This window comes from Macrosteles quadrilineatus, unplaced genomic scaffold (assembly GCF_028750875.1).
Source record: "Macrosteles quadrilineatus isolate MER2022 unplaced genomic scaffold, UCM_ALF_1.0 Scaffold_41__1_contigs__length_1036756, whole genome shotgun sequence".
Taxonomy (NCBI): Eukaryota; Metazoa; Arthropoda; class Insecta; order Hemiptera; family Cicadellidae; genus Macrosteles; species Macrosteles quadrilineatus.
This window is the reverse complement of record NW_026542634.1, coordinates 516987-533778: the sequence shown is the minus strand read 5'-3', so window position 1 is coordinate 533778 and position 16792 is coordinate 516987. Positions and strand designations below refer to the sequence as shown.

Genomic DNA, 16792 nt, shown 5'->3' with positions numbered 1-16792 from the left:
ACTACTACAGACTTATTGCTCAGCTCAACTGATAGTTGACTAAGTTGACACTACGTCCACGTCGATCGGACTGTAGTGGATCTGTGAAGCGTGCACTGCAACTGATGAGCTGACTGGACTGAGCTGAGCATACAGACTGGACTGACTGAAAGTGACAGTAAACCACAGATTAAACTGTCTACGGCGAGGTCCCGAGTTGTTGACGAGTAAAATCAGTAGGTCTAAATTTACTCAATAATTGTAACTTTAGCTTTGATATTGACAATATTTGTCTGTCAAAACTAAACTTACCGTCCTATTCAATTATGTTTATATGCATTAAAATAATTTTAAATTATAGAGCTCTTTGGGCCCCCTAAGGGCTTGGGCCCCCCTGCATTGCGGGGTTTCGCGGTTCCTAGATCCGGCCCTGTTCCCAACAAAACTGAATTGCTCAGAATTTCAATCAAAGGCAATCCTTCTACAAACATTCTTCCTAGACGATGTAGAAATTGAGTCTTCAGACAGCGTAAAATTCCTTGGTCTAATATTAGACAAAACCCGCTGATTTCATGACCATGTCGACAATGTATGCATGAGAGTGGGGTCTGGCATCTACCTTTTAAGGCAACTATCACATTTCTCCGATCAGAATGTCCTTCTGACAGCCTATTACCTTAGAATATTACCTTAACCGGATGGCCGTGGCGTGGCGGGATGGCCTGGGTTAGGCCTGGGTGCAGCAGAGGGTGTACGTGTGTGTGCTTGTGTGTTAGGGAAATACATTTCAATACGAATAGTTACAAATACAAATAATGTAATGTTGTTACACCTATTTGTTTATTTTAATCTTTATTGTTTTATTTTGCTAATGTTTATCATTATTGTTAGTTTTTTAAGATTAGATTGGATTGGATTTAGATAGATTGGATTAGATAAATGTAGATGAGAAAGAATGTGGCTCTCTTTTTTTGCCTCATTCGTTTACATGTGAGGGGGCAAACACTCAGATCTACTGACTCTTTTTAATATGTTGGTCAATGACTCATAGCCTCTTCCTCTTGGACTGTTCGGATCTACACTCTGCGGTATCCACTTGCACATCGCCCGACAGGGACCCGTTCCAAAACGATATTCTGCAGACGCTACCAACCCACCTACTTTGCATCAAATAGTGGACTATCGAGACTTCTATACGTACTGGGAGTGATGTCGCAAATCACATGGTCTACTTTCACGACTCATTGTCCACGTTTGGGGGAAAGGTCACCTCCCTGCTAAAGTAATAATTCTAGTCACTACAGTAGAATCTCAACTTTTACAACTTCTAGGCAATTAAATCATTCTTGTTGTTGTTGCCTACACCGCATTATTTTATGTTTTCGTTAAATGTCATTGCTTGCCAGATCACATTGTATTAATTTATCCAAAAAAATTTACTGCTGAGTTTCATTATATCTTTATCGTTATTCCTTTTGTTACTTTTGTTCAAATGTTTTGTCATTATTATTCAAGTTATTGTTATTCTTGTTGTTATTCATTTTATTATGTTCTTGTTACCACTTTCTCTGTTGTATGAATGTTAGTCATCTTGTTAACATTGTATCCATTTTTGTATACTGGCATAAACCGCCGGGAAAAAAATCAACAAATAAAAGTAAAAATGATTCTAATTAATACAATGCAAAAACCAATACGAGAAGTAAAAAGGCAAGAATAAAATAATAAAAAAATTAAAATTGACTATTGAGGTGATTTTAAACAAAGTATCTACAGTCACAGTCCACAACCCCAATAAAGTACAATCAAAGTCATTAAAGCTAGCAGAACAATCAAACACTTTGAGCATTCAGCGATGCTGCCACAGCTGTTTAAAGTGCTTGATACGGTATTTTAAGAAGAAATGTAAGCACGTGCCATAGGTCATATGTACCTATCAAAAAGTCTATGTTAAATGTATTTATGTAATAAATCATGGTTTATTTACAATAGCTTCTTACTGTTTGATAACTATAAAATTATACTTTTTCATGTTTTATAAATTAACTAAGACCTCTGTTTGCAGGTGAGATTTTATATAGTACTAGGCCTCTGTCAAAGTTAAATAAGTTTGTTTGAGTATTTACCATAGGGCTACATACTGCGCCAAATCAAGTCAGCTGAGTTCCGTATTCAATTGAATTGAATTGAACGTAGTTAGCTTCTGCTGGCTGTGTAGTTGTTTTCAATTGACGTCTCTGCTGTGTAGGTAAGTTCAATTAATTATTAGTTCGATATTGGTTTGTTTCTTTCTAAATCGAAATTAATATATTATTGCCTAGTTATTTCTAATATACTATTATGTTATAGAGTTATTTAATATTATATATTTCTAAAGGTCAATTAATTAATTAATTTGTTTTTTATTCTCAGATGTCCGTCCCAGGAATGGTCAAGGAATTCTATTCTTTGTTTTTTACTGAAGCACATTGTTTGGAGGTAAGATTTATATGTTATTTGTTTGGTTTTTAATGTTTTTGAAAATGCCATAGCAATTTTTTTAATGCTAGATGATAACTAGATTATACCTTAACTTTTTATGAGGATAAACTTAGTCATAAGACCTAGGCCTAACCTGTAAGTCGGTGTGTATATTGTCAAGTGCTAAATTAAATGCGCTTTTTGCTATGTTATGGCTTGGATTTTTAAAATGTCTCTCTAATTGTATATATGCCTTTTAGGTAAATTTCTAAATTACGGCCACATAATATTTTTTAGTGATTTTGACAAAAATACTTAACTTAAAATAAGACCTAAAATGTAACTTATAGCATAGTGCAACTAAAATATAGGGTCAAATCATTTTTAACCCATCCTAACCCCTTACCATTTTGTAGGGGGCTGATGGGAATCGGGGTTTTTGGGTGGGGGAAATCCTGATCTAAGGGAAATTATTTCAAGGGGAAAAAGCCTCAAATACATGGTGCACTCAAATAAAAGACTGGTCCTAATCTGTTGAAACCTAATCCAATATAACCAAACTTCTAACCGTTGGAAAATTCCTTTTGATGTCAGGCATGTTAGGATGGGAGGTAGTCCTTTATCTTGATTCGTGACTGCATTAAGTCCTTTGAAGGCAGGTTGGATTAGGTTAGGTACTGTAAGGTAAAGTTTAGGCTACAATGAACCAAGTTGTTAGTTTATGTTATCTCTAGAAAATTTTTATCCAATTAAAACACTAGGAAAAACACTGAAAAATACTACACGAGCAAATGGACTTAAGATTTGCTCATTTAATCCCTGAGCAAAACTGATGTCACAGCCTAGGTGGTAAAATTCTGGCCGCAAACACTTTAGTTTCACAACCTGCCACATCTTTTCACGGTTGTGAATTTAATCAAAACAAATTAAATTATAAAACCTAGATTAAACTGGCCGGAATTTTACCCCCTTCATGAGTTTATCTAAAAATGTACGGTCCAGATTCCCCCCCCCCCCCCCCCCCGTAATTTTACCCCCTATCCAGATAAGTTATAGAATTTGGTGTGAATAATTAATTTTGTACAAAATTTGTGTCTTTATAGAAAGATGTTTAATCAGTTACTGGTAACTATTATTTACCACTGTTTATATTAAATGTTGTAGGCCAATAATTAAGTTTGCAAACAAAATATCAAAACAGTTTTAAAACATGTACCGATAGTACTAACTCAAGTTATCCTACTGTTTTATTGAAAAATATTACTTAAACAATTATTGTCATATGCTTAACACTTTGATCATTCGGGTGCAAATTAGATTGATACAGCAAAGGTTGTGGAATCTTAACTCCATTATCAATTACACAACCTAGAAAAAATAGACCTAAATCAAAACTAGCACATAGTTGTGCTGCTAATGTGAAATTAGATTTGCTTGAATTCCGGGGGTAAAAATCCAGGCCATACATCCTTAGTTGCCTAGAACCTAGTAAAGCAGTGGCTACACTTGCCCGATTTGGTCTGGTCCGGTTCGGTTCGGTCTAGCCCGAATTTGTGAGGGGTGACTAAAGTTGTACAATTCGTTTCGGTCCAGTCCGGGCCGGTCTGGCTGGAAGACAATTTTTTGTTGTTTTGTTTTGAAATACGGCAAGACACTCCTTGATTAATTAATGTGTCTGCAAAAACTTGATAATAGCATCTGTAACTTACTGAATGTAAAATACTTAATTTTAAGCAAGTTCTTAAATTTTCTTTAGTGAAAACGCAAAAATAAAAATTCTATGATATAAAGTTATTATATGAAAATTACATCCAAACTTATGGTATTTAGTATATTACTTACAAGGGCAATTTAGCTTTGTCACTACCTCCTGCCACACATTAAACCTCTGGACATTATTCATTTAATGATGATCAGGGCAGTCATATATTTCTTTGTCCTTTTGTACCGGTACACAGAAAAATAAGGCTTCGTTCATAGTAGTTCATCATCCATGCTGCTCGGAATTAACGTACAATAACAACAGGGAACACCACAGCAAGTAAACAGGGATTAGCCATGCACTGCAGGATAACTAACTATGATCACAGAAAACATAGGCTACTACTATAACCCAGAATGCCAACCGCATGGCAAAAAGCGTTAAGTACTTTGAGAGAGCTTTGCCTGTCAATTCATAGGCAGCGCCACCAGCGTTGCTATGCACTCAGTAAGCGCTGGTGGCGCTGCCTACAAATTGACAGGCAAAGCTCTCTCAAAGTACTCAACGTTTTTTACCATGCGGTTGGCATTCTGGGTTATAGTAGTATGTTTTCTGTGCTATGATACAGGATAGCTATGAAAGTAAACAATAACATAACCTAAAAAAAGTAAACAATAACATAACCTAAAAAAAGTAAACAATAACATAACCTAAAAAAAGTATCTGTTCAATGATTCCACTCTTCCACGAGGAAACCATGTGATGCCAGAAATAGCCGAGCGTTCACGGAACCCCCGATCCTCATCCGAATTTCGGAAGTAGGTGGCTACACTTGTCCGATTTGGTCTGGTCCGCTCCGAATGCTTCCGCCAAAATGCGAATGAATGCTCCCTGGAGGATTGTTCTGCGCCGAATCGGTTCAGAGCGGAGCGGAGCGAACAGGTGTAGCCGCCTCCATTTAAAAATATGAGAAGCATTGTTCCGCATTTTGGAGGACCGGACCGAATCGGGCAAGTGTAGCCACTGCTTTATACAGAGGGGGTAATAATCTAATTTAATACTCTCTGTCTATTTTCATTAGACTCCCAAATCCGCAGGGGTAAAATTACGCCCGTGAACAAAATTGAGAGTGCTCAGATGACTCATAGTGACGTCAGCTCTGTTTAGGGGGTAAAATTCGAGGGGGATAAAATTCCGGCGACCTGAATGAGAGACTCTCAGAGCAAGTTATATTCAAAATCTTAGTTTCTCTCTTGGTTTTTACACTACGATAGTTTACGTAGTAAAAAAGTTGCTGTAGTTTACAATGGGTTGATCTTTTAGTTTGGCATGGTTAAAATGTGTGGGTGTGTAAGAAAACGATCAGTAAGCTACAGCAAAATACTCTTTTAACTACGTAAATTTTTATTCTAAAACCGGTCACAACTTAAACATACGAATTTCTTACTCTAGCTATAAATTTAATCAAAGTTAATAAAAAGGTAAATTGCATTAGTATCCTTAATCGGGTGGCTGAGAAATCCTTTCCCTGGCTATAGTGTACAATAAAGCCCTTGATGTGCATATCGACCTATGCATACGGTTTGGAATTCAACCGACTTCTAGTAGGTGCTCTCCTGAGGAGGTAGCGTAACATCATCGCAAATTCAATGCATCTTTGAATCGCTATCATTTTGGACTGGTTTTTCTTTTGAGTTTGGGCCTGCGACATTGTGTTCTACTAATAAAGACCTTTTTATTTTAAATGCATATCAACCTATGCTTATTTTTAAGATTTTCTTCTGATTCCTAGTGGGCCGTCCCCCTGAGGAATTGGGGATCACTGAATAGCCTATGTGATTAAATATATTTTTAGGTCCAGTACCTAACTTTGTAGGCCTTCAAAGTTTTGTAGCTCTATTTTAGATATTTCCAAAACTATTTAACCGACCCGGGCCTTTTTGGACACCCTGTATTTATGTGTGTGTCCGTGAACACAATAACTTGAGTAGCTTAATTTTGGTCCAATTTTGATGAAATTTGGCTTGAAGGTGTAGGGCGTTCGATAAACTTAAATGAGTTTGCGAGCTAGCATGATCAGACCATGGGAACAGGGTTTAACAGGTTCGCTACCAAGCGTCGAACCGAGGTATACATTTTAATCTTATACATAGACCGGCTGTCACTCGGTAACAGTACGTACGCAGACCGCGGGCAAAAATCTGTTAAACAGTTATCATTTACTTTTAAATACGCTGCAATTTTGTTAGTAAAATAATATATTCTTGTTTTATATTTTTGATAACCTTTTGTAATGTCTCATATTTGCGACGCCCGGTCTATAGCAAAGACGATGTTTAAAATTATTATATTTTTCTTTAAATAGCTCAAACGCCGCATTAATGGCACAGTTCTTTTTTGTTTTTGTTTTTAGCTGAAAGTAAGTAAAAAAAACTGATTTTTCAAAACCAGTTTATAACTCAACAAATATAAAAGCTACATAGGATAGTGACGTTTTGCTAAAATGGTAAATTGTCATCAAATAAAATGAGTTGCACAAAAAACTGTCATTTTTGAATTATAGAGTTCAAAGCTTATAATGAAACAAATCAAAAATCTACATAGGCTAATGACGTTTTGTTACAATAGTCCCTAAAAGGCCCTAAACTGTTGTAGTTTGCTGTTGGATATAACTTATTTTGTTTAAACTTGGCTAATTTATTCATTTTATACTAAGCTATTAATATTTTAACAAAAACACACTTTATTATGCTCTCTGTAGCAGCAAACCTGGGTACTCGTTCAACCTAATGTTATTTAAATGGATCTTAGTGGAAATCCATTAAGGAAAATGGAAATTCACTTAGTCTGTAGGTTTGTTGCGGCAGGGGTATTTAGTAGTAAAAAGTTTTTTCAAGTATTATAACTACCCCTTAAAAAAATGAACATTAGGAAAATAGATAAATTTGACTAGGTATATTCAACTAAATCTTCGTTTTTGAAACATCATGTTCGAAGATATAAATCCAAACACAATTGGTTTCTATCTACTTAGTACTTCTAATATTGGACTGTTTTAACTAAGTTGGAGGTTCCATTGATAATTTTGAACAATAAAAACCGTCTTTAATGTTGAAATTCATGGATAGTACTTGTAAACTGCAGCAATTATTTGGATTGCATTCTTTCCTAGAATCATGTAAAGATTTGACTCCGTTTGACCAAGTTCAGTCCACTGACAAATATATATTTGTCAATATTCTTTTTTTAACTTTCTAAAATACATTTCTTTATTTCTTATGGTTGCTTAATTAAATCCCATTATAAGAGGTTATAGACAAAAGTTAAATTTTAGTGGAACAACTTACTACTATAAAAATGTATTAATTATATCGCATACCACTGAATGAAATTCATTTTTGCTCAGTTTCTGTGTACTTAACAATAAATTGTTTTTTTAAAAAGTTGGTTTTTCAAGACAGTTTTTAACTTTAAACTTTTCTGCAGCTACTTATCTCGGCAGTATCATTAATGGCATTTTAATAATTGTCATAACCATTAAAAGTGCCACTTGACCTCCCAGATCATTATACATACACACTCTCTCTTATCTCTTAGGTCTTATCAAATAGGATTATTGGCATGATGACGCAAAACTACTCTTGGCAAAACATCATAAGAAGCAGTTATTTATAAGACATAGATTTGTCTTTACATGAACTAGCTTGTAATAATGATGGCCGGAAGCTTGGAGTATCTTAAACTTAATAACAAAGAATAAACATTAAATTTATTTCAGATTCTTAATTGTCTGTTAGCAGAAAGTTTTTGAGAGTATAATTTGTTGCGTGAGCGTGACATTCTTCATACTTGATCATGAGTATAGTTATATGATAACTACCAAACTTTTGGTACTTGATTTTTCAGTGCCAAAGTACTTCCACTCACACTTATTGATTATTTTGTGAAATATTAACAATATAGAGATTTTTAAGTAGGTACTTATTTCTAAAGTAGCCAAATATTATATAATATGATAATATTGTTTTAAAAACCTGAGCTCTTGTTAAAAGATATGCATTTTGCATTCCTCTTATGTCAGTTTGAATTATTCAGTTTTTGAACATTTTAAATGTTCCTTGAAGAAAGAAGAAAGTTACAGTAGGCTATCTTGAAAAGGACCCGCGTAGCTAATGTACATATTTAAAAGTATTATATTTTCTTAAATTTAAAAACATTTGTAATAGATATTGTAAAAACTGAGCTTTTGTTAAAAGATATAATTGCATTACCTTATATCTCAGTTTGAGTTATTCAATATTTTATTTTATCTGTTATTGAAAAAAAAACTTGTTTTACTAACTAGGCTAAAGCACTCAGTGATTTTTTTAAAAACCCTTTCACCATTGATAATTTGTGTAACTGTTGTTGCATTTTTTTTATTAGCAATCGTGACTACACTTACTAGATGCTATTAATAATGTAAAATACACGACCTTTCATTATATAACACAACATTTATCAACAAACTTTTTTAATCAATATGTAGTAGAAAATAAATAAAACAGGAGATTATGAAACTCTTACTCAAAATGTGCATGTAAATATTTTAAATATGACTACTTCAAAGTTCAACATCTCTATAAGCTTAAATGTCTATGTGTAATAAAACTTGAACTACATTTAATTAGGACATATTCTGATATTATTTCATAGCCCTTTTATAATTATACCATAGTGTAGTTTGTTAAATTAAAAAAAATGATACGAATTCTCAACCAATTATTGCTTGAACGAACAGGAACAAAATCAAGTTTGTTATCAACCCAAATGTTGGGTTAAAGTTCAAAGAGTGCTGATACAATTGTTGTATCTTTCCTTTTCTACATTCAGTAACTACCGTAGGAGCTGACAATTGTGATTTTAATTTGTGGGAAGATGTGTATCATAACGTAATTGTGTAATTCATCTTGTACCGAATTTGTGGAACAGTTTTCATATTGTATATTTAGTAGGAGCTAAGACATGAGAAATAAGTCAAAGGTAAATACAGTTACAACTTGAAGTTTTATCATGCACGATTTTAGGTTACTAATAGTGAAGCCATTAATTTCTTAAAAATCAAATCACATGTTATTCAAAGTAACATTGTGAGAGAGTTAATTTTTTTAAATTGTTTTCACAGTTTTATTTTGATATTTTTTGGGACACATTAGCCTTGTAAAGGGAATTAAAATGTTTTCTACAATTTTCAACAGTTAATGTTAAATTAGTTAAGCCCCATTTAAAGAAAATAATCTAGTTTCTGAAGTGTTTTATTATAGAAACATAACTGAAAGCACATAATTTTGCATCAATATTAAAGTGAACTGTGTTATGTTATGTAACAGGAGTCAAATCTGTGTTGAGGGATGGACAGATTTGATTAAAGTGCAAATTTTCCCCTATTCAATTAACAGTGAGTTCATTAACTTTGCTATGTTAAAATTAAGTACAGTAGACAAAAACATGTACATGGGTCCCCTAAAGAAATAATATTAAAAAATTTAGAAATAGGCCTACTTTGCCTACTTGCCTACTTCTTTTTGAAAATGTAACAAATGAGTAGTTTTGGTAAGACGAAGGTCTGGGACCATTGCACTTTTTATGTTATAGATTTCCTGAGAAAAACTGTTCGTTTAAACTGTTGTTTACTTTTGAGGATTCAATTAAAAATTTAAATTAAACATTCAAATTATCATCTATTTGAATGATTTATTAAATTAGCCCAGTTTGACCATGTAAAAGGGTTTGTTTGAGATTGTGTTCTCCAAAAATCTGTTTTTGGGCTTTTTACTCTATTTTATTTTTTACCATAAATGTTTTATATCATTCACAAATGGTACTTAAAAAGACAACCATTTAAATATATAATACATTTTTGTTCAACAAATCTTGAATAACAATTGCTTTTGAATAATCTGAAATTATGTATTGGTTGAGGGACAAAGATTTAATTTTCTCTTGTCTAGCTGATCCCCTCACAGTTATCCCATAGTTGATTCTTGAAGAAAAAATGTGTCATAATTAATGATTGGAGTCTCAAGATTGGTAGTGTATCGAATTACAGAGTACAAATGGAGCTATCCCCATTATAGATTGGTTATTAATAGATAATGCATTGTGAGCATTTTTGTCTGACATGTACAGGGTTATTACAAATGATGTTCCTGATTTTGATTATAAATATTACTGGGTTAATTTGTTTCAAGACTATTTTAGTTGGTACCATTGGAAAGAAAAACTCATAAAGTTTCATTTACATTGGTTCGGGTGCATATCAGCTGTTTGTCAAGTCAATTGTTGTAAGTGTTGTGTAATGGCTGAATTTGAAGGGAGGAAAGCTTTTTGTCAGTTGTAATATTACATTAACTAATCTGTTATTAGTGTGCAACGACACTTTAGAACCAGGTTTAACGATTATCCTCCTAGTAACCACGATATTGGCAAGTGACACTTGAAATTTAAGAGAAAAGCTGCATTTGAATGTTACTTGTAGTAGGGCTGAACTTAACAATGCGCTGCCTGAGATATGGAACGAGCTCGGTGGTCCGACTATCCCCGGCCCTGGTCCGAATAATGACACACCCCTGAACTGGCCTACAAGATCTCCGGACATCACCCCCTGTATTTTTTTCTTGTGGGGATACATCAAAGATAAGGCGTACACACCACCAGATAGCATACTTGAGATCCAGCAACGGATTACCAATGCTATCGAAACAATAGATGAACACACTTTTCAAAGTCTAGCAAGAGCTTGACTACATTATTGACATCGGTCGTACCACAAGGGGTTCCCGTATCGAGCATTTACAATTCTGTGTATCTGTGTCAAAACTTTTTGAGTTTTTCAAAAGTTGTAACCATTTTATTTCTTTGTATAACAAATAAAACTATATTTTATGTATGTTTGAAATCATGAACATCATTTGTAATAACCCTGTATTCAAATCAAAATTATTTTGTTCCTCATAGAAAAAACCTTAAGCATTCATTTAGCCAATGTTATTCTCTCGGAGTGTGGATCAAACTATACATTTAAATGACAACCCTGTCTCAAAACATAAAAATTAATAAAATGACAACCTTCAACTCTTGTTCTATTGTGAACGTAGGCCTACTTTTACTACAGCTACTGTGGTACTTAGAGTAAACAAAAGGTAGTTTACAATGAGCAGTTTGGAATTATGTCAAGTTGTTAAAAATAGTTTGAATCCAACTATGTTTTTATTTGTCTTGTAGTGTGGAACGTAATGTTTTAAATGCATAATGTAGCAAATGGTCTGTGTTTCTTTAGCAGTATTCTCATAGAAAAACATAAATACCCTCATTGCAATAAACCTTAAACAGGAGAATTCAAATATGTTCAAATAAATATTACATGTCTCAGTTGCTAGGTGTTCTCAATCATCCAATACGAAATTATAGTGTCTTTAAAATTTATTATTTAATATCAGGAACTAAGTGAAAATCAAGTAGATTGTCTAGATTAGAAAAAAAAATATATATTGATACTGAAACATAAATGGAAAACTCGCGAGACAAGCCAAAACAGAAGTCTGAGGCTAAATATTTTCACTCAAAACTCGACACTGCCTGCCAACCCGAGACATTGATTATATATACTTTTGGCTGCTTAAATCAGTTTTCTTCTTTCCAAATAGACTTGACTTAATCCCGTTGACTCCTCCTGGAGCATAGGGCCTCCATCGGACACTATTGGTTGCTTCCCTCTTGATGCTTTCCCAGGTTTCCCTTTCTCCTTCAGTTCTCAACCAACGTCCTTTTCCACGTGTGTCTTGGTCTTTCCACTCTCAGAGAGGTAGAGAGGACTTGCCTCTTAAATAAATAAATTTGAAATTTAATTTAATTTTCATTTAATTTAATTCCACTCTCCTGCTTATAGCCAGGTCCCACTCCATTGCCTCTTTAGCCACATGCCTTACCCATCTCCATTCCCATTTTTTTCTTCTTTTCAAGCACCGGAAAAGTTGTTTGCTTAGAGTGGGTCTAGAAAGAACCCAAAATTATGTTGTTTGTCGAGGTTATAATTTCATAAGTTAAAGCCCTTTTTATTGTGAAATGACAGTTACAAGTTTTCAAAAATGACAATACTATAAAAACAGAATTGTGTGAAAATGTGAGCAGCAATATTAAATCGATCTTTATTCCATAGCCTTCCAGATTCTTTATTCATAACACTAAAAAAAAACAACAATCAATGTATAAGCGCATTATAGGCTTGCTATTTGATTGTACTGTTTCTTGTTTTGATTTTGTGGGGGGGTCTGGTTGTTTATTTCCAGCAATTCTATTTGGTCAACAGAGAAACATTGCAATTGCTGCTTGCGTGTAACTATTACTTTGTTGTGACACTAGTGCTGTTTGGCTCTAATGCTATATCACTCTAATCTCTCTGTGACTACATCTCTGATGCTGAATCACTCTGAGAATACGTTACTCTTAGGCTACCTTATGATATTATTTTAACTTGTAAACATATGTTGTGAAAGTTATACATTTTAGTGTGCTTGTAGAGAAGGTAGTTAATCAATATTCTAATTGCATAGATCAAAGCTCATAGCTCAGTAGTTTGAACAGTACTTTGTTATATATGTATTCATTAAGTTTTGTTGGCTTGGCATTCTTGCGTACAAAAATTATTACGAATATACATTTTGTGTTTTAAAATTTTTGTACATTTTATGATTTTAAATTTATTGTTCACAAAGTTTGAAACTTGATTTTTATTTACAGTTTCAAATTTATGTAGGGCCAAGGAATCTTATTGATGGTTAGTTGGAGATGATGCAATAGCTGTTGAACCTCCTATCACTCGTAAGTTGGAAATATTTTTGGTGATTTTCCCCATTCCTATCGGAAGTCAAAGGACAAGCTTCTGAATAAAGTTTTCTGTAATGTCAGTGTTAAGAGTGCTGTGTGTTATTACCATTCTATAATAATTATGTCACCAAAATAACACAATATCCATTTAAAATTATACCAATAAAACAAAAATTATTTAAACACTTTGAGCGTTTTCTCTGAATCTTATAGAACTATTTTATATAAGTGACTGCACCTGAAAATATTTTCTTTTGTCAGTTACTTTCACATATCGGCTGTCTCCTCTAACAAATATCTGACAAATTACCCACTTTTATTAATAATGATTATAATTTAAAATTTTATAACTAAGAGTTAAGTTATAATTTTAGATTGTGAATGATGTACGATTTTGATTTCATCACTATGTAACTAATCAAGATTTCAATTGGTTTAAGTCAGAATCAACATTTAAAGTGTAAAGAAAATAACATTTAATAATACAGGGTAGGTAGAAAAATATGTTTGTTATTGTAAAAGAGATTTCTGCAAATGATGTGTCTCATTAGTATTCTGAGAAATGAAAGACATTTGCTAAAGGTGAATGAATGAAGTATCAGTTAATCCATGCTTATAACATCTCATTTCAAATTTAGTCTGAAAAAACAAGCAAGGTCAAAGGCCACGAAGTTAATAGATGACATTAAGATGACAGTTTGGTGGGGAGAGTGATATAACATACTTGATATCACCTGATAATCAGCTGTTGACCTTGAAACCCCCCCCCCACCATCCCACTACCTACCACATGTACTGCCAAAATAGACAACAGGATCAACTCTTCCCATCCCAATAATATGTGTTCTCCACTAGTCACTAGTTTTTTAACAAACACTTTTTCACTTTTTTAATAACAAGTTTTAATTACTGTATGTTCTTGTGATTTTGTTGCACCATGGATAACAGTGTTATGGAGGCAAGTGTTTTTTATTTAACATTGTTTGGATTTATTTTTAACTGCTGCTCTTGTTTTTACTGTCAAATAAATTAGGGGTCAATATTAGTGAAATAACCTGAATTCATACAGCGGTACTTTGAATGTTTTAAGATTTTTTTCCTTGTAAAATTTTGATTTTTTAAGCAATTATTTAAAGTATCTAAGTGTCAATCAATTTAAATTAATTTGTGATTTCTTATAATAAATTTTATGGTGTGATATTTGTATATTAGGTAAAATGCATTGATTTCTTCTCTATATACAAGAAGAACGTAAAATAAATTTAGAAGATTTTGTAAATAATAAGGCAGTAGTAATTTTTTAAATGTTATTTGTTTTAAACTACATCGTACATCGTCTGTTTTTGTCTTGATGAACTAATAATATAAGTATTTACCCTTTAAATACTTAAATAAGTCTGTATATAACATGAACCGCTGTACAGTAAAGTTAAATGGACACGGGTTCCCATAACTAATCTTGTCACACGAGTCATTGTAACAGTGGTAAACAAACAGAATTTTCCATAGTTTTAAGATGGTCAGGTAAAATGTTAAAGCAAAGTTGTGCTGTTAGATATAAATGTAACATGAGTAGGTTTATCTTATCTCATGTTAACTTCCTTTGGCAAATTCATGGTCCATCCAACCTCAAATTGACATACCTCAATATTCCTTGATAACCAATATCAATTATCAATTATCAATTATTTAAGATGGGGACACCACTATGTGCGTATTTTAACCCAAATATGAGTGAAGGATGAGTGTAGGATATCTTGTTTAGTCCCTTAAAATTCGTTATATTAAGGTTTGACTATTATAATTTAAAATTATTTTAATATATCACAGATTAAATTAGATTTTTATTGAATTAAGTTCACAGTAAAAATAAATCTTTGCTTAAGTACAGCTAGCTCAGTACCTATAAATATAATTAGCTAAATAGGTAATAAAAAAAAACTGCCGGCTGCTGGAATAAAACAAAGCAGGAACAGCAGACAAAAATTATAATGCATTATAATTCACTCAAGCAAATATTATATATCCGAATTTCATGAAATTCACTACAAACGTTTAAACCTACCTTTCTTCAAACGAGTTCGCGAACTGGTATGACCGGACTATGGAAACAGGGTTTTATGAAAGAAATTTATAGATTTTATGTTTTTAGGGTCAAAACTGAGGAAAACCAATTTTAACCTCTAAAACATAATTTTTAAATTTCTTTCCAAACCATTTTGTAGAGCTTATAAAATAAATAGTTTAGAATATTAAAGCGTATTGTATGCCTAACGGTTACAGAGAAAATTAAAAAAATGTTAAATTAAAAATTCCTATGATATTTTTATGGAGAATAAATAGACATTTATATTTTAATGACATTTTGGCATTTTTGTTGGTTTTATACTAAGCTATCAACATTTCAATTAAAAACACTTTTTACTTCCCTGTATCAGCAAACTTAAAGTACTCGTTAAAAATAAAGTTATTTTAATTGAGGCAAATCTTACAATTTTAAGGGGATATTTAGTGGCTGGGGTGGGGATATTTAGTAATACAGTATTACAAGGATGCCCTATTTGTCAGAGATGGCCACGACGTTGCCGTGATCGTAGGATATAGCGACCATGTTGCTGTGATCAAAGGAGATAGCCATAACGTTTCATATGATCACTAATTTCAGATGTTGTTGTTGCTGTGATTGTAGAAAGTGATCTAATCAATCTGAATTTCCGGGTGCTATCTTAAGAAGAAAAACCATAAAAAATAACACATATAATGTTTTGTGATATTTCAATCATTTTCAAATGTTCCGTGTTTGGACATACAGCCAAGTTTCGTGTATCTAGGGTTTCTTATAACAAGTTATTTTTAGAGCTTTATAAGCTTGTACTTTTAAAAATTTGTACCGGTAATGTTCCTTCTAGTTATCAGTTGGTTATTTGTTTACATTTATAATTTCAAGTGTTAAGAAAGTTAAGCTCATCTACATCCCAAGCGATTTTAACGTAAACTTGTTTATTTTTTAAATGCATACTGTTAAAACAGATTGTCTTTACCTTTTTATGACAAATTTCAACCACAAGGGTTTACCAAAAATATAAACTGAACATTCAAGATAGTACAAGACCGATCAAATGGTTGTGCGCGGGGTGTAATTGGTCCAAATGACTTGGAGAACCCCTTCATGTTCTGTGTTTCTATGAAAATATGCTTTCAATGCCCCAATGTCCCAATGTCCAATGTCAATATTGGTCACATTGTTGCCTCCCTCCCCACTTCCCTCCATATTATAGTCTCTAGTGTCTCTACAAAGACACATCCCTAAACTTATTTGTATACAGGCTATATTACTAGCTTAGTCTTTAGGGTGTATGATGATAAGGTGATGTATGCTTTCACCAGGTGCATAGCGGAGGTTATTGGTGCAATAAAATGCCGTTTAGAAAATTATAGACCCAATACATTAGGCCTATAATCTTTTACAATGAATTATGTTGAACAAAATTAATTTAAATAATTCACTATCCATAAATAGTTTCTATTCTGGATTGGATTTATAATTTAAATTTGCATATTTTGACCTTTGCATATTAAATGTTATCTTACATTTTTGTTTACTTTCTTTTCCGCATCACTTCTATTGGCTATTTGAAACATGTAGCTTAGTATGTAAAATCTACATATAACGGTAGTCAGTTCAGCTGTAAAAAAGTTAAAATCCCTTAACAGACAGAAAATAACTTTGTATATTTTACCTTTTTCGTATTTTTCAATTTTTGGACTCAATTGGATTTTTAAATA

The 16792-nt window shown here is 32.8% G+C and overlaps 1 protein-coding gene across 3 annotated transcripts in view; it reads left to right on the top strand.

Annotated features, from left to right (window-relative positions):
- Positions 1-2191: 2191 nt before the first annotated feature.
- Positions 2192-16792, top strand: part of LOC129005890 (calcium-binding mitochondrial carrier protein Aralar1-like) — a 49350-nt gene continuing 34749 nt past the window's right edge. The window contains exons 1-2 of one of the 3 annotated variants that reach the window (XM_054434924.1): positions 2192-2227; positions 2392-2457. In XM_054434924.1, the coding sequence (XP_054290899.1) occupies positions 2392-2457 (66 nt within the window). In that variant the 5' untranslated portion in view covers positions 2192-2227. Of the gene's footprint in view, positions 2228-2391; positions 2458-9068; positions 9164-13846; positions 13965-16792 lie in introns of those variants that run through there. The other 2 variants (XM_054434927.1, XM_054434925.1) reach the window with 2 other exon arrangements.